This window comes from Pipistrellus hanaki, assembly GCF_964339955.1.
Source record: "Pipistrellus hanaki genome assembly, chromosome: 3".
Classification (NCBI taxonomy): Eukaryota; Metazoa; Chordata; class Mammalia; order Chiroptera; family Vespertilionidae; genus Pipistrellus; species Pipistrellus hanaki.
Genome location: NC_140505.1, coordinates 114,730,116 through 114,751,297, shown reverse-complemented (window position 1 = coordinate 114,751,297; position 21,182 = coordinate 114,730,116). Strand labels below are relative to the sequence as shown.

Below are 21,182 nucleotides of genomic sequence, written 5' to 3'. Positions count from 1 at the left end.
ACATCAGCCTTTGACCTTAACTCTCTTCCCCTTCTAACAAATCCCTATAGCAGTCATCTGCATTTTTCATTTCTATCTCAAGATTTTGCTAATATAACTAACAGAGGACCTCCCTATGTTATTTTTAATCATACCTATTCTATTAATCCCTACATATTCTTTTAGGAACTTTAGCAAAAACTAGCAATGTTTTACACACTAAAATTCTCAGTCACATGTGATAATATCTCATTTTTTAGTGGTGATTTAGATATTACTGCCGAAGCCGGTTTGGCTCAGTGGTAGAGCGTCGGTCTGCGGACTGAAAGGTCCCAGGTTCGATTCCGGTCGGGGGCATGTACATTGGTTGCGGGCACATCCCCGGTTGGGGGGTGTGCAGGAGGCAGCTGGTCGATGTTTCTCTCTCATCAATGTTTCTAGCTCTCTATCTCTCTCCCTTCCTCTCTGTAAAAAATCAATAAAATATATTAGATATTACAAAGTACTTTCACAAAGATTAACTTATTTAAAAACAGATCATTAAATTTTTCTAATAGTCAAAACTGTTTGTAAAACCCACTACATACAAACCTTCATTAGTGACTGAGTAATTCTGAAAAGGTGTATCACGTTTTCTTGACTTTCACTTTTTAGCTCATTTACTTCCACCTAAGAAGTAAACAGAAAAGCAGCTATTTTATAACCCTTAAGCAAAATATAAAAATTCTTCCAGTTAAACCACTCATGACTTCACGGACAACTTAGATTCAGCATTGTCATGTGTTTATATCTATGTATTATACATATAAATATAAACATATGTTTGTCAATTAAGCACCTTTGATAAAGAAACCAATAAATTATCTGCCAATTTTTCTTGACGAGGCAGGTCATCTGGGTCAACTTTTATTATTTCTTTCCAGTTGATACTAGGTGGCATCTTGAATTCTTTAGCGATGCTTTATCTTCTGAAACGAAACAGGTGGATATTAGCATCTTCAAAGTAAATAGCATTACTGTTTTTTACAGTAATTTACAATTTTTATAGGTTACGTTATTATAACTTTGTCTGGTGTTAGCCACGAGCTATGCTATGGCTCCTTAATTGTGCAACAAATATGTGAGCAAAACATTCCATCCATTATTGTACCGGCTAAATAAACTATGACAGCTCTCTTGCTAAAACTAATTTAGGTCAGAACAAAGATTTTGAGGAACCTTCTCCAAGCTCTCTACCACCAAGGCGCGCGAACATCTAATGGTGCCAAGCGCGGGGGTGCTTGGAAGGCTGAAGCTGACCTCTGATTCGGAGGAGCAGGCACTGAGGGGGGCTGGGGAGGGGGGGGAGTAGTGCATAAACAAACGACTGAAATGAGTGCATCAGGGTCGGAGTAAACAGGGCTGAAGCAAGAACGCAGATGGATTTCGCAGCAAAGACTAAGGAGCGGGGAAGCTGGGCTATTGCACACGGGCCCCGAGGCTTAAAGAACCTGCGTGGGAAGAGATTCGCTGCTCCCGTTCACCAGGATCCACCCAGCACGCCCGGCAGCCAGCGGAGGTTTCTCATCTACTACCGCATCCACCCAGCCGCGCCCCGCAACTGTGCTCCCCAGCGCGGTTCCAGGCGGACGCTGGATCCCGCCAACTGGTTCCCAGCAAGCAATAGCGGCGGCGGCTGCTAGGCGACACCATTCTCCACCCAGCCATAGGCTGGCATAAGGTCCCGGATGCGAAAGGAGCCTACATTTCACGACCGTGGGTGCGGCTTTACGGTTAGGTTCCCCAGCGGGTTCCCAGGACTCCGCGTTTAAGGACCCGGAGAAGGCTTAGAGTTAGGACTCCAAATCCCAGGGTGCAGTTCTTCTTGGAGGCTGGTGCATCCTGGGAACTGAAGTATCGGAATAGTGGAGGCAGGCCTTTCCCGGCGTGCAATGCGAGGCTGCGAGCGAACCGGGGCGGTGGGGACCCACCCGGAGGAGGAGGCGGGAGGCGCAGCCGCGGCGGCCGGGGCGCGTCTGCGCTACTGACCTGGACGAGCTACCATGCCCGTCCCTCTGGCGGCGTTGCTCGCAGGCCCGCTTGTCCCGAGGTTTCCCTGAGCCGTTCCCTGTGGAGCCGCTCGCAGGTATGGGCGGGCGGGCGGGCGGCGGCCGGGGAGGAGTGGAGGGGAGCTGTCCCGGCTTCAGGGGAGCTCTTTCCTTTGGGGAGGAAGGGCCCGGTCCGCTCTGAAGCGGTGGGGAGACCCCGCCCGCTCCTTAGGCGCGCGCTAGCCACGGACCTGGGAGGTGCTCTCTGCAGGGAGACCGGGGAGGAGGAAAGTTTCAGCCTTTTTTGGGTTCGGAATCTGCCTCTGGAAGTGGAGCGAGGGGCGCGCGGCGGAGAGCCTCCTCCTTTGGGCGCGAGTGAAGCAGTGACCGGGACCCCGCCCCGCGGGCCCGCCCGCCTGCCCCACCTGTGGCGCCGCTGTCGGCCCCCGAGTCCGCGGGGAGGGGAGGCTGGAGCGGGTCTGGCTCTGCTGGGGGCGCAGGGAGAAGGGCCGCAGCGCCCACCGGTCCTCTGGCATTGACTTGGGTACCAGCTGCGCCTCTAAGAAAGCACCTTCGGCGTTTACAACTCTTACTTGTGCACGTTCTGCTCTTCCCTCTTCTCTCAGCCATTCTGCAGTAGGATACTTTCTCAAGAAGCTGTAGGTTTGAACTCTCAAAGGCATTTTCAACTGTTTGGACGAGTGTCTTTCGTTTTTATCTTTTTTTTTTTTAAATCACTTTTTTCCCTTACTATAACTGATAATAAGTTTTTCTATCAAGATAAATAATAGGTTTCTTTACAAAACACGTGGTTGGTTTATAGAGCTTAGTAGAAATAGCTTAGTAAAAAATAAAAGCAAATAACTTTTGAGAGAGCTGTTTAAAGACATCAGATTTGTCATTTTTTTCCTAATGCTTTACTAAAATATGTCAAATACTATTCAGTATTTAAAAACAAAACAAAACACCTAAAAGTTATGTTTTACATTATATCTGAAGAACTTATAACTGGAAATTTGTAACTTTTTGTCAATTTTCTATGTGCTCATTTTTTTTTTTTTAATTCAACATGTAAGTGAGAGTGTACGATATTTTTCTCTCTGTGTCTGACCTATTTCACTTTACTTAATGCCCTCCAGGTCCATTCATGCAAATGTCAGGATTTCTTTCCCTCGTCGTTATGGCTGATTAATACTTCATTGTGTATATACACCACATTTTTTGTATCCATTCATCTCTGCAAGGACAATTAGCTTGTTTCCTTGGCTTGGCTGTTGTGAACAGTCTGCAGTAAATACGGGGGTGCAGATATTGTTTCCTTCTGATATCCAGGATAGAATTAGGGATAATATGGTAGTTTTATGTTTAATTTTTTTGAGGAACCTCCATACTTTTTCCACAGTGGCTGCACCAGTTTACATTTCCACCAATGCACAGGGTTCTTTTCTTCTCATCCTTGACAGTACTTATCTCTTGTTTTTTGATGACAGCCATTCTAACAGGTGTTGGGTGATATCTCATTGTGGTTTTCATTTGCATTTTTCTGATGATTTGCAATGAGCAGCTTTTCATTTACCTGTTGGCCATTTGTGTCTTTGGAAAAAGTTCCTCTGCCCATTTTTAATCTGATATTTGGGAGGCGTGGGTGTGTGAGTGTTTGTTTTTTGCTGTTGAGTTATGAGTTCTTTTTACTCATATATCTGATAAAATATATATATTTTTTATATATTTTATCAGATATATGTTTGCAAATATTTTCTCCTATTTTGTAGGTTTTGTTTTCATTTTGTTGATATTCAGAAGTTTTTAGGTTTGACCTAGTCCCACTTGTTTATTTTGGCTTTGGTTGCCTTTGCTTTTGGTTTTAAATCCAAAAAACCATTGTCAAGAGAACAATGTCAAGGGGTTACTCCCTGTTGTCTTCTAGGATTTTTATTATTTCAGGACTTATGTTCAAACCTTTAATTCATTTTGATTGACTTTTGTGAGTAGTGTAAGGTAGCGGTCCACTTGCATTTTTTTCTGCCTGTGGCTCTCCAGTTTTCCCAACACCATATACTCCTGATTTCTTTATTTCTGGGCTTTCTATTCTATTTATTGATCTATGTGCTTGTGTTTTTACCAATACCATACTGATCTGAGTATTATAGCTTTGCCATTAAATCTTCATAGCAATCCAGTGAAATGGGTGCTTATATTGTTCTTATTTTCCAACTAAGTTAAGAAACTGATACTTGAAGAGGTTAAGTATCCTGCTCAATCTTAAATTATGTGATTGAACACAATCTTTCTGGCTAGAGGACCTGCTTGAATCTGCTATACTGCCTCCTCAGGCATGCTATTAATCAATATTCATAAAGTGTTTGTATCTCAATCTTGCAATTTATAGTAAATTTTTCATATTCTAATTATATAACTTTGTTTACTCAAGAAAGTGAATTAAATAATTTTCCCAATAATAAGCCTTTTTTTTTTTTTATCTTCACCAGAGGATATTATTTTAATTGACTTTTATAAAGGAAGGGAGAGAGAAGAGTGAAACATCCATCAGTTAGTTGCCTCCCATCTGTGCTTAAATCAGAGATTGAACCCTCAATCCAGAATCCAACCAGCAACCCTTTGGTTTATAGGACAATGCTCCAATCAACTGGGCCACTTGGCCAGGGCAAATTAAATACTGTTCATTCTCAGTGTTTTTAAGTCATAATTTAGCAGGGGAAGGTAGGTATGAAATGTAATATTTCTTAAGCACATATTAGCACCTTATTTTTCTTGTTTTTCTACTCATTGTAGCTATTAGTTCCTATTTATTTTTATATTAATTTTTAAAGCGAGATGAAGGGAGAGGGAGAAACATTAATGTGAGAGCAAAACATCAATTGGGCTGTCTCCTGCACCCCCCAACTGAGGATCAACCCTAAAACCTGGGTATATGCCCTGACTAACAATCAAACCTACAACCTTTCAGTAAACCTGCAAGGGACAACACTCAGCCACTGAGACACGAGCCAGAGCCTTGTTTATTATTTACTAGTTTTATTTTGTCTGGTTTTGTTTTTGTTTTTTTCTATCATTACTTCCCTCACCCTGTTGTTCATATTTATATTCCTAACAACTCAAGGTATATGGTCTAATGATAAATTTTTGTTGTTCGTTTGTTTTCTTTATAATGATATGTTTTCATTTTTTAAGAGTGAAAACAGGTTCAGAGAGACTAAATAATTTCCTGATAATTAAGGAAGTTAAGATTGCAACCTAGATTTCAATTATAGTCCTGACTAAATGCAAATTCTTGATTAAATTTTATTATCTTACTCACTAAAAATAATTTTGAGCTTAAAATGAGTTATCTATTGTGTAGATCATAATGCACTATAGCATGTTTGTAACTAACTCAGAATCAAGAAGTTTAACTCAAGTTCTAGTTCTGTCACTTTTTTTTTTAATTGATTTTTTTACAGAGAGGAAGAGAGAGAGATAGTTAGAAACATCGATGAGAGAGAGACATCGATCAGCTGCCTCTTGCACACCCCCTACTGGGGATGTGCCGGCAACCAAGGTACATGCCCTTGATCAGAATCGAACGCGGGACCTTTCAGTCTGCAGGCCGACGCTCTATCCACTGAGCCAAACCGGTTTCGGCTAGTTCTGTCACTTTCTATAATTTTGAAGAAAATTGCTAAAACTCACCATTTTTTTTAGCATATTTTCTTCATTAGTCAATTTTCACCAAGAGAAGGGATTTATGTGACAATTTTATAAATGGTTTTACTACATGAACACTTGCCTGGACCTGCCTTCTTTTTTTCTGTGTGGTTTTATGAATAGTTTTATCTAACCAAATTCATTTCACAAGAAAGACTCGCCTTCAGTAATTGCTACCTCTGTTCTCTTTATCAATCAAATTCTGTTCATACCTTAGATGTTACTTCCATTGCCGTTTTGCTGCCTTATCAAGAAAATGAGTTGTAGCTTACTTTTCCAGCTTTTGAAATAATGCAAGGCCATAAGCAATTTAGTATCCCCTGACTATAATAAATGTTTTGTTCTGCCTTGTTGTCATGGAAAAGAATCTATGCAGCAAGCAGGTACTTGTCTTCTCTCAACTTGAGGAGACTGGAAAGATTAGTGGGAGTCATAGTGAATGCAGACTTTGCAAACTTAACAAGCCAACATTTTATGAACTACAAAATAGTAATAAAATATAGTCGATTATTCTTATTGAAAAAGGTATAATCATGAAATTATTGAACTGTGAAGACTTTCCTTTTCAGGCTAAGATTTCCCAGATCTATATAAAATTTTCCTGCAGGTTAATTTTTTTCTACAGTTAAACTGTTATATTAGAAAAAGTGAGCAATCGGTATAATTTTGTTGAAGGAATTGTATTGTTTTGTATGTCTGTTATGTAGCTCATGAGTGGTCTTCATTGCAGTTGAACTTTTTGCAAATATATAGTGACATCCTGTTTTTGCAAGCAAGCATAAATCAGTCATCCCATCCACTTAGACCATATGCATCTGTGTGAATATGCTTGTGTGCCTAGAAAAAGAACTTAAGTTCCCTGCCTTACTCTGTTCATGCTGCTTTTAACATGGGACTCAAGAAGATTAGATGATTTATAAACTACAGGAATTTATTTCTCACAGTTCTGGAGTCTGGTTAGATCTAAGATCAAAAGCATCAGTAGATTCAGTGTATTCAAAGAGGGGGTCTTTTCTCTGTGTCCTCTCATGGCAGAAGGGGCAGGGGATCTCTTTTATAAGGAACACTAATCACACTTATGAGGGCCCCACACTCACAATGTAATCACATCTAAAGGCCCCACCTCCAAATGCCATCATATTGGGCATTAGGATTTACCGTAACCTGATTTTTGGCGGACACACACACACACACACTCACACACACACACACACACACACACATCAGCATCTAGTTTGCAGCATTCCCACAATTAACATGTAACAGTGGTGTGTTACATTGTTATAGTAATGGCCTCCAGTGAATCATGCTTCCCTCTGTGCCCTGATGTAACACTTTCTCTTTCCCGTAACCTCTACCCTTGAAGGTAACTCTTTTGGACAGAACCTAAGGTGACTCAACAACTGAGTTTATGACCTGCATGAGAACTAGCTCTCCTTCCATCCCTTGGAGAATCTTCAAAAAATCTATAACCATTTATAACCTCTCTCACATTGATTCTGGGTTTACATTGCTTGTTGATGTTTAAAAGTATAATGCAGTAAGCAGAGACTTAAAAAGAGCTTGTACACTGGGACTTGCCTTCCTGCTTTCCTAAAGTCACCATTTAAAGGCGTTCAGGCTAACCTACCAGATGATATGACCAGACTAGCTCTAGCTTTTTAAGCTGAGACCTCCCCCCTTTCCTTTTAGATATCCAGTCTATATATATCCTATATAATAAAAGCCTAATATGCTAAGTGTCTAGTTATCTGGTCATCCATTCAACCAATCAAAACATAATATGCTAATGATCTGTTAAGGTCACTCAACTACTTGCTATACTGTGTACTGATCACCAGGGGCAGACAGTTAAATGGTTGGCCAGTCGCTATGACATGCACTGACCACAAGGGGGCAGATGCTCCAACCAATAGGTTAGTTTGCTGCTGTGGAGAGCAGCCAATCAGGACTGAGCGAGATGAGCCAGACCCACCCTGGAGCCCCCCCCCCCCCCCCCCCTCGGTGATCCCTCCCCAGCTGGCCAACCTCCCAAGTCTCTCCCCAGGCTTGATCATGCACTGGTGAAAGTCCCTCGGCCTGGCCTGCACACTCTCGCAATCTGGGACCCCTAGGAGGATGTCAGAGCTGGTTTCAGCCCGACAGTGGAACAACTGATCACTAAGACATTCAGTGACCACTAGGGGAGGGGGCAGATGCTCAACTCAGGAGCTGCCCCCTGGTGATCAGTGCGCTCCCACAGGGGGAGCTCTGCTCATCCAGAAGCTGGGCTCACAGCTGGCAAGCGCAGCAATAAGGTTGTCTGACTGACGGCTTAGGCCCGCTCCCTTGCAGATCAGGCCTAAGCCATCAGTCAGACCTCCCCCAAGGGCTCATGGACTGTGAGAGGGTGCAGGCCAGGCTGAGGGGACACCTACCCCCCACGATCCTAGTGAATGAATTTCATGTTTCAGGCCTCTAATATATGTGTGTGTGTGTGTGTGTGTGTGTGTGTGTGTATACACACATTTTTGGGGAATTTTTTTTTACTGGATATAGAAAGGGAGGAAGAGGGAGATAGAAACATTAATGATGAGAGAGAATCATTGATCAGCTCCCTCCTGCATGCTCCACACTGGGGATTCACCCCACAACCCAGGCATGTGCCCTGACTGGGAATCGAAGTAGTCAGTGCTCAGCCACGGAGCCATGCAGGCCAGGCTACCTATATAGTCTTAATCACGGGACTTTTTTAAAATGCCGTGGGACGTGGGACAAATTGTTAAAAAGCGGGCATCTGGTCACCTTAACACACACACGCGCGCGCACACACACACACACACATTTATATGTATGTATATATCAAATAAAGACAATGGAGTTACAATATCATGGGTCTCTTAATCTGAAATTAGTATAGTAGGCTGTGGCAGGCTAGAAACTCTCCTTGAGGACCTAATATTAAAGTCTTGAGGTGGAATTTTTTTCTCAGGGTAGGTAACCAGTTTTGCTTTTAAGGTGATTCAGCTGATTAAATGAGGTCTATCCACATTATGGAGTGTAACCTCTTTTACTTAGTCATCTTTAAAAAAAAAATTTAAAAATTTCTTGACTTTAGAGAGAAAAACATCTATTGGCTGTCCACTTATTTATGCTTCATTGGTTGATTCTTTTATGTACCCTGATGTGATCAAACCCACAACCTTGATGTATCTGGATAACACTCCAAACAACAGAGTTACCCAGCCAGGGCTATTTAAGTCATCTGGTTGTAGATGTTAACCGCATCTACAAAATACCTTCATAGCAAGGTTAGTTTTAGAATAACAGTATTACTACTATTGCCTAGCCAAGTTCACATATCTATACTAATAAAAGGGTAATATGCTAATTAGGCCTGGAGACCTTATGGATGTCCTTCTGGACAAAGCCATGGTGGTGGGGCCGAGGCAGAGGTGGTTAGGGGCGATCAGGCCAGAAGGGGAGGGCAGTTTGGGGTAAGCAGGCTGGTGGTGGGGGGCAGTTGGGGGCAAACAGGCCAGCAGAGGGGGCAGTTGGGGGCAAGCTGGCCAGCAGGCAGAGTGGTTAAGGGTAATCAGACTGGCAGGCAGGTGAGCAGTTAGGAACCAACAGTCCCAGATTGTGAGAGGGATGTCCAAATGCCGGTTTAGCCCTATGGGATTGGTTGGGCCTAAACCAGCAGTTGTACAAACCTTGAGGAGTCCCAGATTGGAGAGGGTGCAAGCCAGGCTGAGGGAGACCCCCCACCATGCAGGAATTTCGTGCACTGGGCCACTAGTCCAACTAATAAACATTTTTTAATGCTATCCACTCAGTAAAATTATCACCTCATTGTTAAACCCATTTGGTACTTAAACCTTTACCCATACCAAGTTTATAACAGGCCAAGATAATGGATTATTTTATTTTATTTTTTTTAAGTGAGGAAGGAAGAGGGAGAGGGAGAGAGAGAAACATTAATTTTCCAGAGAAATAATGATCAGCTGCCTCCTCAAGGTACCCCAATTGGGACCAAACCACACCTGGATATGTGTTCTGACCAGGAATCAAGCTTCAGCCCTTCAGTGCACGGGACGATGCTCCAACCAACTGAGCCGCACTATCCAGGGCTGATAATGGAATTTTGAAAGATTACCCAAGGTTGCTTAATAAGGAGAACAAGGGGGAGAGGTGGTTCTAGTGCATGCTTGTGAGCTCAGTTGTGGACTCATCTGAGGTTCTGCCCAAAAAAGCCACCTGTGGAAGTAGAGATTGCAGGTAGGGATGGGACCTCAACTAAGAAAAGCTGGATATCACCAGTTTCTAAGGAGGGAGTAGAGAGCTTCCTTCTAGTGAAGGAAGAAAAATTGATATAAAGGGAACTTTGGGAGACAGTCACCAATGATGTGGAGTTTTGTCCCAAAGAACCCTTAACTACCTGATAGTCATATTTTTGGTTAATCAAGTGGTCAAGTAAGCCCTTTTGCTTTTCTTTCTTTTCTTTTCTTTTCTTTTCTTTTCTTTTCTTTTCTTTTCTTTTCTTTTCTTTTCCTTCTTTTCTTTCTTTTCTTTCTTTTCTTTCTTTCTTTCTTTCTTTCTTCTCTCTCCATTCTGCTTTAACTTTATAGTGTTCAAAAACTATGTTTAACAAGAATGTATCTCTAGGTTAAAAAAAAAAAAAAAAAAAAAAAAAGAACCACAATCCCTATTTCATTACAGCAGGCTTCTCATTTACAATGAGCCCTAACCTAGGATAGAGGCTAATGCCCAAAGTTAAATGAAGTTTAGATTTTTGATTATTATGTTGACACTGAGCATTTCAATTACTGAATGAAACTGTTTTACAACTTAAAGTGACTGCATAACTTTTTATTATCTAACTATATTTAGAAATCATGGCATTCATTGATGTAACATTTTTATAACTTTGTGGTTTTTAACTCTTTAAATTCAGCCTAAAAATATTATTTATAAAGTATGTCACCTTTTTTTAAATAACAGATAACTTCAATTGAAACAATTAAATGACCTTAATCATTGACATTTAAAACTTGGTTAAATTGACTGCATTTGTAATTTTAATATGTTTATTTGTATTCAAGGACTTCAGATGCTAGACTTAACAAGAAAATGCTCTCAATACTTAAACAACTTTTATAAAGTTAGTATATTAAAATGAAATAAAAACAAAATAAAACAATAATGCATATAGATTATATTTAACACTAAAGCAACTCAAATTCTATAAAAATTCCAATACTAAATGTAAACTTGGCTAAGTTCTTTTATTTTTTTAGACAATATATTCTAATACAACAGTAGCCATCCAGTGTGAATGAATCAAAATTATATTTTTTTTGTCAGATAGGCAAAAAATATAGTAATATTTTTTGGTGTGCTGCAGAATTTTAGTGATTAGTTTACGTGTGCCATGGGATGAAAAAGATTGAAAATTGCTGCAGTAGACGAAATCTGGATGTGAGCTGTGATCTTTGAAGACTTTGTATCTCCTTTCAGCACACTAAAAAATGAATCAGTCGCTAATTTATCAATTTATTTTAGCTAATTAATAAGTTCTTGGTAATAATGCATAATGCCTCCTCTGAATAAAATTGGTTCACATGCCCTTCCAGATGCATAGAGCAACCAGTGACTGCTTCATAAGGAGAAAGGCTGTTTTTTTCAAGTAGATCTCAGATTGAGAAGCAATATAGGGAGAGCTTTTGGTCAAGGGAGACTGAAAGCTTCTGAAAATTTAGCTAGTTGAGTTTTAATTATACCATGTGGGGTACAGACCAAAATGTTAAACTGCAGCTTCCTGGCATAAATGCCATGCCTCTATTAACTGGTCTTCTCTTTATTCCTTTCCTGTCAACTAGTAACCAGGTTATTACAATAATATCAATTCATTTAAGGCTAGTACCGGGTGGTTTGGTAAATTTAAGCAAGAGATGTTTATTTATAGATTAAACGTGTACTTTATATATTAGTAAGAAAGGTAAAAACAGGGAATCTGGTGGGTCTGGAACGAATTAATTCATGATGTCATTTCTAATGGGGAAAAATTATTCTGTTTTCAAACAAATCACTTCTCAAAGAGCCTTCCAGAGGGGATTAAATTGGAAAGCCGAGGTTCCACAGTATGTGCTTTCTTGAGGATGATTACAGTTTATTTCAAAGATATGTTAACTTAGATGCACAGGAACAATGGACACAGCCTGCTTAAGACAAAGATAATTCTTTTATTTTATATACCTGGGGCATGACTACCCAGTATGACCCGCCCAGTTAGGAATATATGATCAGTAACCCTGTGAGATTATTTCCATAGAACTCTTATTTCATCCACATATTGTCTTCATTCTTGTGAATTTATAGCCTTTTTTTTTTAACACCTTTAGTGTCATTTTAGCATGTTTGGGAAGGAGCTGAGGCACCTGTTCGTCTTTTCAATCTTCAAACAAGCACCATTAAGTGTGTGTGTGTGTGTGTGTGTGTGTGATGATAAGTATGTAAGTACTTAGGGATTCAAGAGAAGCCCTGCAGAGCTCTCTCTTCAGAGCATGCCTGGTGCCTGCATCTCCTTCCCCTTCTCCTTCCCCCAAGGCATGTTTCTTTTGCCTTCTTTGTCCTAAGCTCCCAGAGCCCTCCTTTTGCCTCTAACTTGTTTCCTGAGCCTAAGTAGCCCAGCTGGCTCACTTCTACTACCTCTATACCTTTCTAAATAAACTCTCTTAAAAGGAAGAAGGAAGGAAGGGAGGAAGGGACCCTTACATAATGGAAAAAGCCGTTTTCATTGAAAACTATTTCTTCAAAAGATATAGCTAATTTCCATTCCTAATATGTTGGATTGGGTTTTTCATTTCTTTAAAAATGTTTGTAAAGAAATAAAAATGTTTTAATGAAAAAGATTTCATTTCTTTTTAAGGTTTTCTCTCTGGTTCTAAAGATACTTTAATATTTTCCCATAGGCTTTTGTATATCATCAATGTAAGAAACATCCAAACCTGTAGAGAATTTTTATGAGTTTATTTGAGCCACATTGATGACATTGCTGGGAAGCAAGGTCTCAAATACTCCAAAGGATGACTGTTTAGAGTTTCTTTTCTATATTTGTAATTAAGGAGAGAATGTAAGGAAGATTTACATGAAAGTGTAAGAAAGCAAGGTACATGATAGCAAACTATATTATGTGCTCACTTGAGGGTGGTTATGCCTCTGAGGGATCTGAAAAATAGGCATTTCAAAGGGGTGTTGGCCTAGATGCACAAAAACAATAAGGTGAAGATAAACCTTTTATAGGCCTGGAGGTTAATACCCATCATGACTTTCCTAGTTAGGAATTTATGTCAGATCACCCTGTGAGATTAGTTTTGACCACTGACCTTCTATGTACTCCCTTTTTCATTTCCCACATCATACATATGATTTTAAATCTTTGCCTATCCTTTCTACCCTATTCTTTCTCTCTGATCTAACCAGAACTCTTACACATATATATCTCAGCTCTCAGATCATCTGGCTCTGTGAGTGATGTATTAGTTTCCTATTGCTGCCCTGACTTCTTGGCTTGAGGCCTCCAGCCAGCCATCATATCAGTCTGACCTCTGCTTTTAGACTCCTTTTAACTCTTTCACTTATAAGGTCTTTTACAACTGAATTGGTTTACCCAGATAATCCAGGATAATCTCCTTATCTCAGAATCCTCAATTTAAACACACCTGCAAAGTCTCATTTGCCATGTAAAGTAACATATTCACAGGATAATGGGATTTGGATATGGACAATTTGGGGAGCCATCCACAAGTGAGAATGCTAAAATGATATTAATGATACTACTCTGACTGGAAAAGTATATCATCAGCTTGTAAGAATACCTCTCAACCTTATTTTTATCATAGGTTGGATTCTTCAGTATCTTCCAGTTCATGTAGTCCTTTCTATTCTAAACCATTCTCTCAATGAATCTTATTTTTATCATAGGGTGGATTCTTCAGTATCTTCCAGTTCATGTAGTCCTTTCTATTCTAAACCATTCTCTCAATGAATCCTTCCTAAGCAATGATTTAATTAAATGTTGTCACATATACATTTCATTCTCTAGATTAAAATTGTTGTAATGGGAAAAAGAAAATCTATGATTTAGATCTAGGTTATAAACTCATATGCCCCTGAAGCCAGGTAGATAGCATAAATCAATCAAATCAATCTGGGTAAAGAATGGGACTGTTGTTACTGCCTACTATACAACTAGCATAGTAGCATTCAAGACATTTTTAAAACCTTTTGATCAAACTAAACAGGGCTTCAGGCTACAAGTTTGGACCCCTGATTTAGGTAATAGTTGGTCTTTAGATCCATAAAATATTAAAATAGTAGCAATTCCTTCTAGTTTTTAGAAGTTTTCATATCTATTTATTTATTTCCCATGGTCACCTGACCTGTGACAATTGATAAGGAGTTCACTGTCTTGCTTGCTAGAAAAGTAAGTCTAAAGATTAAGTGGTGTAATAAAGGACCGTAATAGAGGTTTGAAAACACATGTAAAGGAGCAGTTAATTCTGTCTTATTAGGAATATGGAGAGATAGTCAGCTAATGCTTTTTAAAGATGGATGACTTTGAAGCTGAGCTTTGAAGAATTAATTCTCTGAGATAATTAGCATTTAGTCTTTATTTTACCTACTCTCCACCTATTAAAATTGTGCTTATTTGAAAAATAAACACATATTGCTCATTTCATTTTACTTTTATAATTTCTCTCCCCCGTCCTACCCCCAGATTTTGTGTTGGTACAAGTGCTTTGGAAAAGATGGCTGATATTAACCTCAAGGAAATAACCTTAATAGTAGGTGTGGTTACTGCCTGCTATTGGAACAGTCTCTTTTGTGGTTTTGTTTTTGATGATGTTTCAGCAATACTGGATAATAAAGACTTGCATCCATCTACACCTTTAAAAACTTTATTTCAGAATGACTTCTGGGGAACCCCTATGTCTGAGGTAAGTAATTATATATTACTTATAAAAATCTCGGATTTTAAAATATTTTGGTAATTTATTACTCCTATTTCTTTTTTAAAATATATTTTTATTGATTTCAGAGAGGAAGGGAGAGGGAGAGAGAGCTAGAAACAATAATAATGAGAGAATCATCGATTGGCTGCCTTCTGAATGTCCCCTTCCAGGGATCTAGCCTGCAACCCAGGTGTGTACCCTGACTGGGAATCGAACTGTGACTTCCTGGTTCATGGGACACAGATCAACCACTGAGCCACTTTAGCCAGGCCCTATTTCTTTCTTACAAGCATTGTCATCATAGCAATTAATGTGGTTTTTTTTATCCCAAAATTTTATGAGACATAGCATGTTTGTAAAAAAATTGATAGGAAGTTGAAGATGTGGTTATCTTTTTTAAAGCATTACTTGTTTCTTTCCTTGGTAGTGTAACTTAGCTTAGTCTTTTAAAAAATAACGTATGTGTGTGAAAAGCAAATGTGTTAGCAAAACAGTAGATGTAATACAAGTCTGCTTCTTGCTCACTGGCTTTCTTTTTTCTCTTGTGAATGAGGCAAAAGAGATGACCATTTGTGATATATTTATTTAAATACACATGTAACTTTAATATAAATTAGACCTTAAGTGAAAAAATAGTAATTACACATATATATTGCCAATTTTTCTGTAGAAAAATAAAAGGTGATTTATTAAAAACATTAAATATCATCTATCTTATCTAATAGGTTTTTATTTTATTTTGTATTGAGAACCCAAAAGCTCAGTTCATTCTTATGAGTCCTCAGAGCTCCCAGACTGTGAGAGGGCACAGGCTGGCCTGAAGGACCAATCCCCCCATCCACCCAAGTGCACAAATCTCATGCACCAGGCCTCTAGTAATAAAATAAACAGATTCTATTTTCTTGAAACCTTGCTATTTTTACCCAATTCTAGCCTTCAAAAAAATAAGTCTTTTGTTAAGAAGGGAAAATTTGTCCTGTTATACATTATTTTCTGGACAGTTTATTTTCCCTTCACCTCTATAATTTAATCCCCAGAGACCCTTAGAAGTAGGGGTCTATTTTATGGCAGTTGTCTTTTGTGATTTAATAATGACGTTGAGATTTTTAACCTGAAAGGTTAGATCAGTGGTTGGCAAACTGTGGCTCGCTAGCCACATGAGGTTCTTTGGCCCCTTGAGTGTGGCTCCTCCACAAAATTCCATGTGCGGGCGCACACGTACACTGTGATTGAAACTTCGTGGCCCATGCACAGAAGTCAGTTTTTAGCCTGGGTGAGTCTATTTTGAACAAGTGGTTCTAACACTGAGCCACACTCAAGAGGCCAAAGAGCCACATGTGGCTCACGAGCCCCAATTTGCCCACCACTGATGATCAGACTAAGGGCTCATGGAAGTTATCATACCATGGTATTAATGCTAAATTTTATGATTTTATCAGCTTTGCAGATGAAAATTTGATTTTGTGTGGAGCACCTATAAGAGAATACCCTAAGAAAAAATAAACCCAGAATATATGAACAAATTAGAATAACAATTTGTAGTGAAGAGTCTTGCTTCCTCTTATTTTCTGATAGACATGTTCTCTCCCTATAGGGAAATGTGCCACTAGGGAAAAATTATTCTAAGTAGTATTTAGTTGTCATAAGGTTTCTTGACAAGCCTGGAATTAGCACTTTCAAAGACTTAATGATTGATGTTATCAAGTAATGGTAGCCTGGACGCTAGCACAGGTATAACCTTTATAATGATATTTGTACCAGTGTAGATCTTAAAGACACATTCTCCTGAGCTATATGAATACTATTGTACAACATAAGGGAATCATTAGACTCCTCTGGTGCTATCATTGTTTAGATTAATCTCTAATAAGCTCATTAAAAAAAAAAATATATATATATATATATATACACACACACACACCCTGTTTATTGATGTTTTCTTGTATTGCAACCCTAGCTGCACATAGAATCTGCCTGGGTCACTTTAAAAATACATATTACCAAGGATCTAACCAAAGCTATTAATTACAGTTATCACAGAGTGGGATACTGGCATCAGTATTTTTTGTCCTGTTTTGTTTGTGTGTTTGCTTTCTTGTTTTTGTGGAATTTGGGAGGGAGGGGGAGCAAGAAGGGCTGTTTAAGTTATCCAGGTGATTGGTGCAGCCATGGTTGAGAACCACTGAGCTGTAAAGCCATACTTTTCTGTCATGTACCTGTGCTAAGGTAACTTCTGCAGGTATCCTTTCTCATTTTGTTTTGCCATCCATATATGTAGTTACATTAACAGCTTATTTTTTCATTATATTTGTGCTTATGTTTCTATTGCCAACTAATACCATGACTAATTTTTTCTTTAATATACTTGAATATAATAATGATCAGAATTATCTTGTTTATAATGAAACTAGCTGTTTTATTAGATTTTTAGAGTAAATTTGATATATAAGCTGATGATTATCTACAACCGAGTCTTATTCAATAGATTAATGAATTATATGAATAATTAGTTATATTAACAGCTAATCTGTTTTTAGTTGTTATTACCTATGGCATCTATACATCTAATAGACCTAACAAAGCAGTTATGTATACTGCAATTGAAAATACCTATTCCCGGCCCCTTTCTTGCTTCATCCTTTCAACTGGCAAATATGTTCCAATGGAGCCACAGTAACATTTCAGGCACTCACAATGTTTCCAGAACTTTTTTCTGCTTTCTGGTACAAATCATGTCAGTTCAATATAGTGCCTTAAAATAAAGTATGTACGCCTAAACTGAAATAAAAAAGATGTATAATTATTAGCCTAGCAGGAAAGAACATTTTAGGTAAACATCACTGATGGTGTTTGTAGTCAGTACAAATAGAGATATTAAAATGCTCCTAGTTCAAAATGGGCAGTGTCTGTTGCTTGTGCTTGTGTATGTTCTCTGGTAGGTATGAACAGGCTAAAGTCTGCACCTACGCACCAAACTATGTAAGGGGTAGGAGAGCAAAGATGCTAAGTGTGCATTCCCTTATATAAAATTACAAGAAATAGCTAAGATAAATATTTTATGTAGTTTTCATCTTTGTGTTTTATTCTTAAATCTGATTTGATTTTGTCTTAAAGCAAAAATATTTCTGGTTAAATGTGACTTCTCATTTATAAAGAAATTTAGTACTTCATATAAAATTGGATGTATTGCTGTTGGAGACTGCCGTAGCAAAGGTGTCTATTCTCTTATAAGACTAGAGGCCTGGTGCACGAAATTCGTACATGGGCACAGAGTTGTCCCTCAGCCCAGCTTGTACCCTTTCCAATCTGGGATCCCTCAAGGGATGTCCGGCTGCCCATTTAGGCTCGATCCCAATAGGATTGGGCCTAAACAGGCAGTCCAACATCCCTCTCACAATCCAGGACTTCTGGCTCCCAACTGCTCGCTTGCCTGCCTTCCTGATTATCCCTAACCTCTTCTGCCTGCCAGCCTAATCACCCCTAACCACTCCTCTGCCAGCCTGATTGGTGCCAAACTGCTACCCTGCCAGCCTAATTGCCCCTAACTGCCCTCCCCTGCAGGCCTGCCCCTCCCCCAACTGCTCTCCCCTGTAGGCCTCGGTCCCCCCCAACTGCCCTTTCCTGCAGGCCCAGTTGCCCCCAACTTCCCTCCTCTGCTGGCCTGGTCACCCCTAACTGCCCTCCCCTACAGGCTTGATTGCCCCAACTGCCCTCCCTTGAAGGCCTGGTGCCTCCCATCTTCCCTCCCCTGTTGACCATCTTGTGTGTTGGAGTGATGGTTAATTTGCATATTACTCTTTTATTAAAATAGGAAGGTTTTTCTCTTGCATTACTCTCTGTGTTGTATTTTGAGATTTTTGATGTGATATAATTTAGGTTTATATATTATGGACAATGGGGTAAGAAAAAGGAACATCTGTAATACTTTGAACAATAAAGATTTTTTTTAAGTAAATGCAATGATTAGTTTATATACCCTAAAGAACCAAGGTACTTAGTAATCAGTGATTGTTTTTTCCTTTTAGGAGAGAAGTCACAAGTCTTACCGTCCCTTAACAGTATTGACATTTCGCCTAAATTATCTGTTTAGTGAACTGAAACCGATGTCGTATCATCTCCTAAATATGATTTTACATGCTGTGGTCACTATAATATTTCTTAAAGTCTGCAAACTTTTTCTGGACAGCAGAAGTAGTATGATTGCTGCTTTACTCTTTGCAGTACACCCAATACACACAGAAGCAGTAAGTACACTGTAAATATTTCATTATTTTTTATATAGTCTACACAGTGATTATATGGTGTATATTTTTAAGAATAATATTTAACCATAACTTTATTGTAGACTCTTCAATTTCTGCATAAGTCCTAACTCCCCACTGCACAGAATCTAACTTTGTACTACATAAAATTTTAAAAATTTAAAGCAGTTTTTGAAACATAAACATTTATTATTCAAAAACATAAGATGTAATCATTGAGTCTTAATGCAATATTAAATGACTACACTTTTATTCTTTGCTAAATGTTTTATGAATATAAATATTTTTTAAATTTGGTATCATTTTTAAAGGACAGAAAATAATAAGACAAACTTAAATAAGGGATGGAAATATATTAAAATATATGCAAATGTGGACAAACATCCTAACAAGTGATGAAAGTCTGTAGTTTCAAATTGTCTGTTGCCATATATTTCAAATTGGGGCTGTTCTTGCTATTGCCAATATGTCCACCAGCCCCTACCTACCAAGACATACTTCAAACAATAACTTTTTTTGTTGTTAACCTTAAAATTCCAAAATTGCCTCTCAGGAGAGTAAAGAAGAGTCTGTTAAATTGCTTTGTTTTGATTCTAAGTAAACAATTATGTTTAAATTCTGTGTATGTGTTGCAGGGGACTTGTGTCTCCCACTATCTTTAACTTTTTGGAGTCTAGCAGTTTTCCATACATTTACAAAAATCATAGGTTGTTTTAAATTTTAGAGTGAGGTCAGAATATTTTAAAGGGAGATGCTTGGTGTTTTAAATTTAAATTTTTAAATTTTAAAGTTGATTATCTTTTAAACTTTAATTTGCTGGCTTATTGTGAGATATAACTCATTGAATTTATATATATATTTTTTAAAACGCTTGCATTTTAAGGAAATATTTAAAAAGTACTTAAATGTTATCATTGAGGGAAGCTGGGTAAAGTGTACATGGGACCTCTACCTACTATTTTTTAACTTTCTGTGTATTTATAGTTACTTCAAAATACCTATATATATAAAAGGCTAATATGCTAAGTGTCCTCTGGTAGCTATAATGTGCACTGACCACCAGGGGGCAGATGCTCAGTGCAGAAGTTGCCAAGCTGCAATGACTTGGCAGCAGTAGTTCTTGGGTGACACATCCCGAAACCAAAGAGGAGGGAGCCCAGTTTCTCACAGGGCTGTGCAATTCCACCTTCAGCCATGGATTATGTTGTTGCTGGGGCACTGTGGGCCCTGAATCTGGTTTGCTGCACACTTGCATTTGTGTTCCACACCTGTATGACAAAAACTTTGCAGAGTGCCCTCTCACACTCTGGAATTCCTTGGGAGATGTTAGAGAGCCAGTTTTGGCCTGATCTCTGAAGGCCAAACTGAGGGATTCCACTTGCCAGAGGGACCCCGCTCACTCCACAGACGCCCTTCAAGCCAAGGTGCCACCCTAGGTGTGGCTGGCTGGGGAGGGACCCAAGGAGGTTGGCTTCAGGGCGTGTCTAGCCTGTCTCCCAATCCCGCCCTGCCAGCCACCTTCTAATGAATTTCCTTGCACGAATCTGTGCACTGGGTCACTGGTTACTGATAAAAGGTCTTTGGAGTCACTGATTTATTTATATTTATGGAAGATATACAAATTCACCACATGAGGGCACTCAAAGAATGTCTAACTAAAATTTTTACTTGAAAAGTTGTGGCATTTAGTTTCTTGTTAGAGTGCTGTTGCTGTTATGTACAGTTAAGTTTTCAAGATGCTCTTCATTAATATGACCCCCCCTTTCCCTTTATAGGTAACAGGTGTTGTAGGAAGAGCAGAACTTTTGTCATCTATCTTTTTTCTAGCTGCATTTTTGTCATATACCAAATCTAAAGGACCGAATAATTCCATAGGTAAATGTCTTAACATTCAGTTTTTTCCTATAGTTATAAAACTTGATCAGGTAATTTTTATCTACTTTAGTACTGCTTATAAAACATATGCCACACTTGGGGCTTATCGTTATATATTATTCTACTTTAGCATTATGGATATATGAAAGTATGCAACATTGTTAATATTAAAGTTTCTTGCATGTAGTTTATATTTTCTCATGACTAACAGATTCTATATGATCTAATTTTTAAAAAATTATTCTAGGATGTAGGAGGTTATGGATTATTTTTAGTTCTGTCTGCTGTTTCCTATGAATGATATAAATATGTACCAATATTTCAGTTGTCTTTCTGTAAAT

The 21,182-nt window shown here is 38.8% G+C and overlaps 2 protein-coding genes across 7 annotated transcripts in view; one reads left to right on the top strand and one right to left on the bottom strand.

Moving 5' to 3' along the window:
* The window catches only part of CEP290 (centrosomal protein 290), a 114,470-nt gene extending 112,762 nt beyond the window's left edge, over window positions 1-1,708 (bottom strand). For 4 of the 5 annotated variants that reach the window (XM_084876938.1, XM_084876934.1, XM_084876936.1 and 1 more), the window contains exons 1-3: window positions 1,470-1,708; window positions 818-947; window positions 571-648 (exon numbers count right to left, since the gene is read on the bottom strand). In XM_084876938.1, coding sequence (XP_084733064.1) covers window positions 571-648; window positions 818-919 — 180 coding nt within the window. In that variant the 5' untranslated portion in view covers window positions 920-947; window positions 1,470-1,708. The remainder of the gene's footprint in view (window positions 1-570; window positions 649-817; window positions 948-1,469) is intronic. The other variant, XM_084876935.1, reaches the window with a different exon arrangement.
* A 199-nt stretch (window positions 1,709-1,907) lies between these two features.
* The window catches only part of TMTC3 (transmembrane O-mannosyltransferase targeting cadherins 3), a 61,873-nt gene continuing 42,598 nt past the window's right edge, over window positions 1,908-21,182 (top strand). For both annotated transcript variants that reach the window (XM_084876940.1, XM_084876939.1), the window contains exons 1-4: window positions 1,908-2,104; window positions 14,470-14,689; window positions 18,730-18,948; window positions 20,742-20,841. In XM_084876940.1, coding sequence (XP_084733066.1) covers window positions 14,501-14,689; window positions 18,730-18,948; window positions 20,742-20,841 — 508 coding nt within the window. In that variant the 5' untranslated portion in view covers window positions 1,908-2,104; window positions 14,470-14,500. The remainder of the gene's footprint in view (window positions 2,105-14,469; window positions 14,690-18,729; window positions 18,949-20,741; window positions 20,842-21,182) is intronic.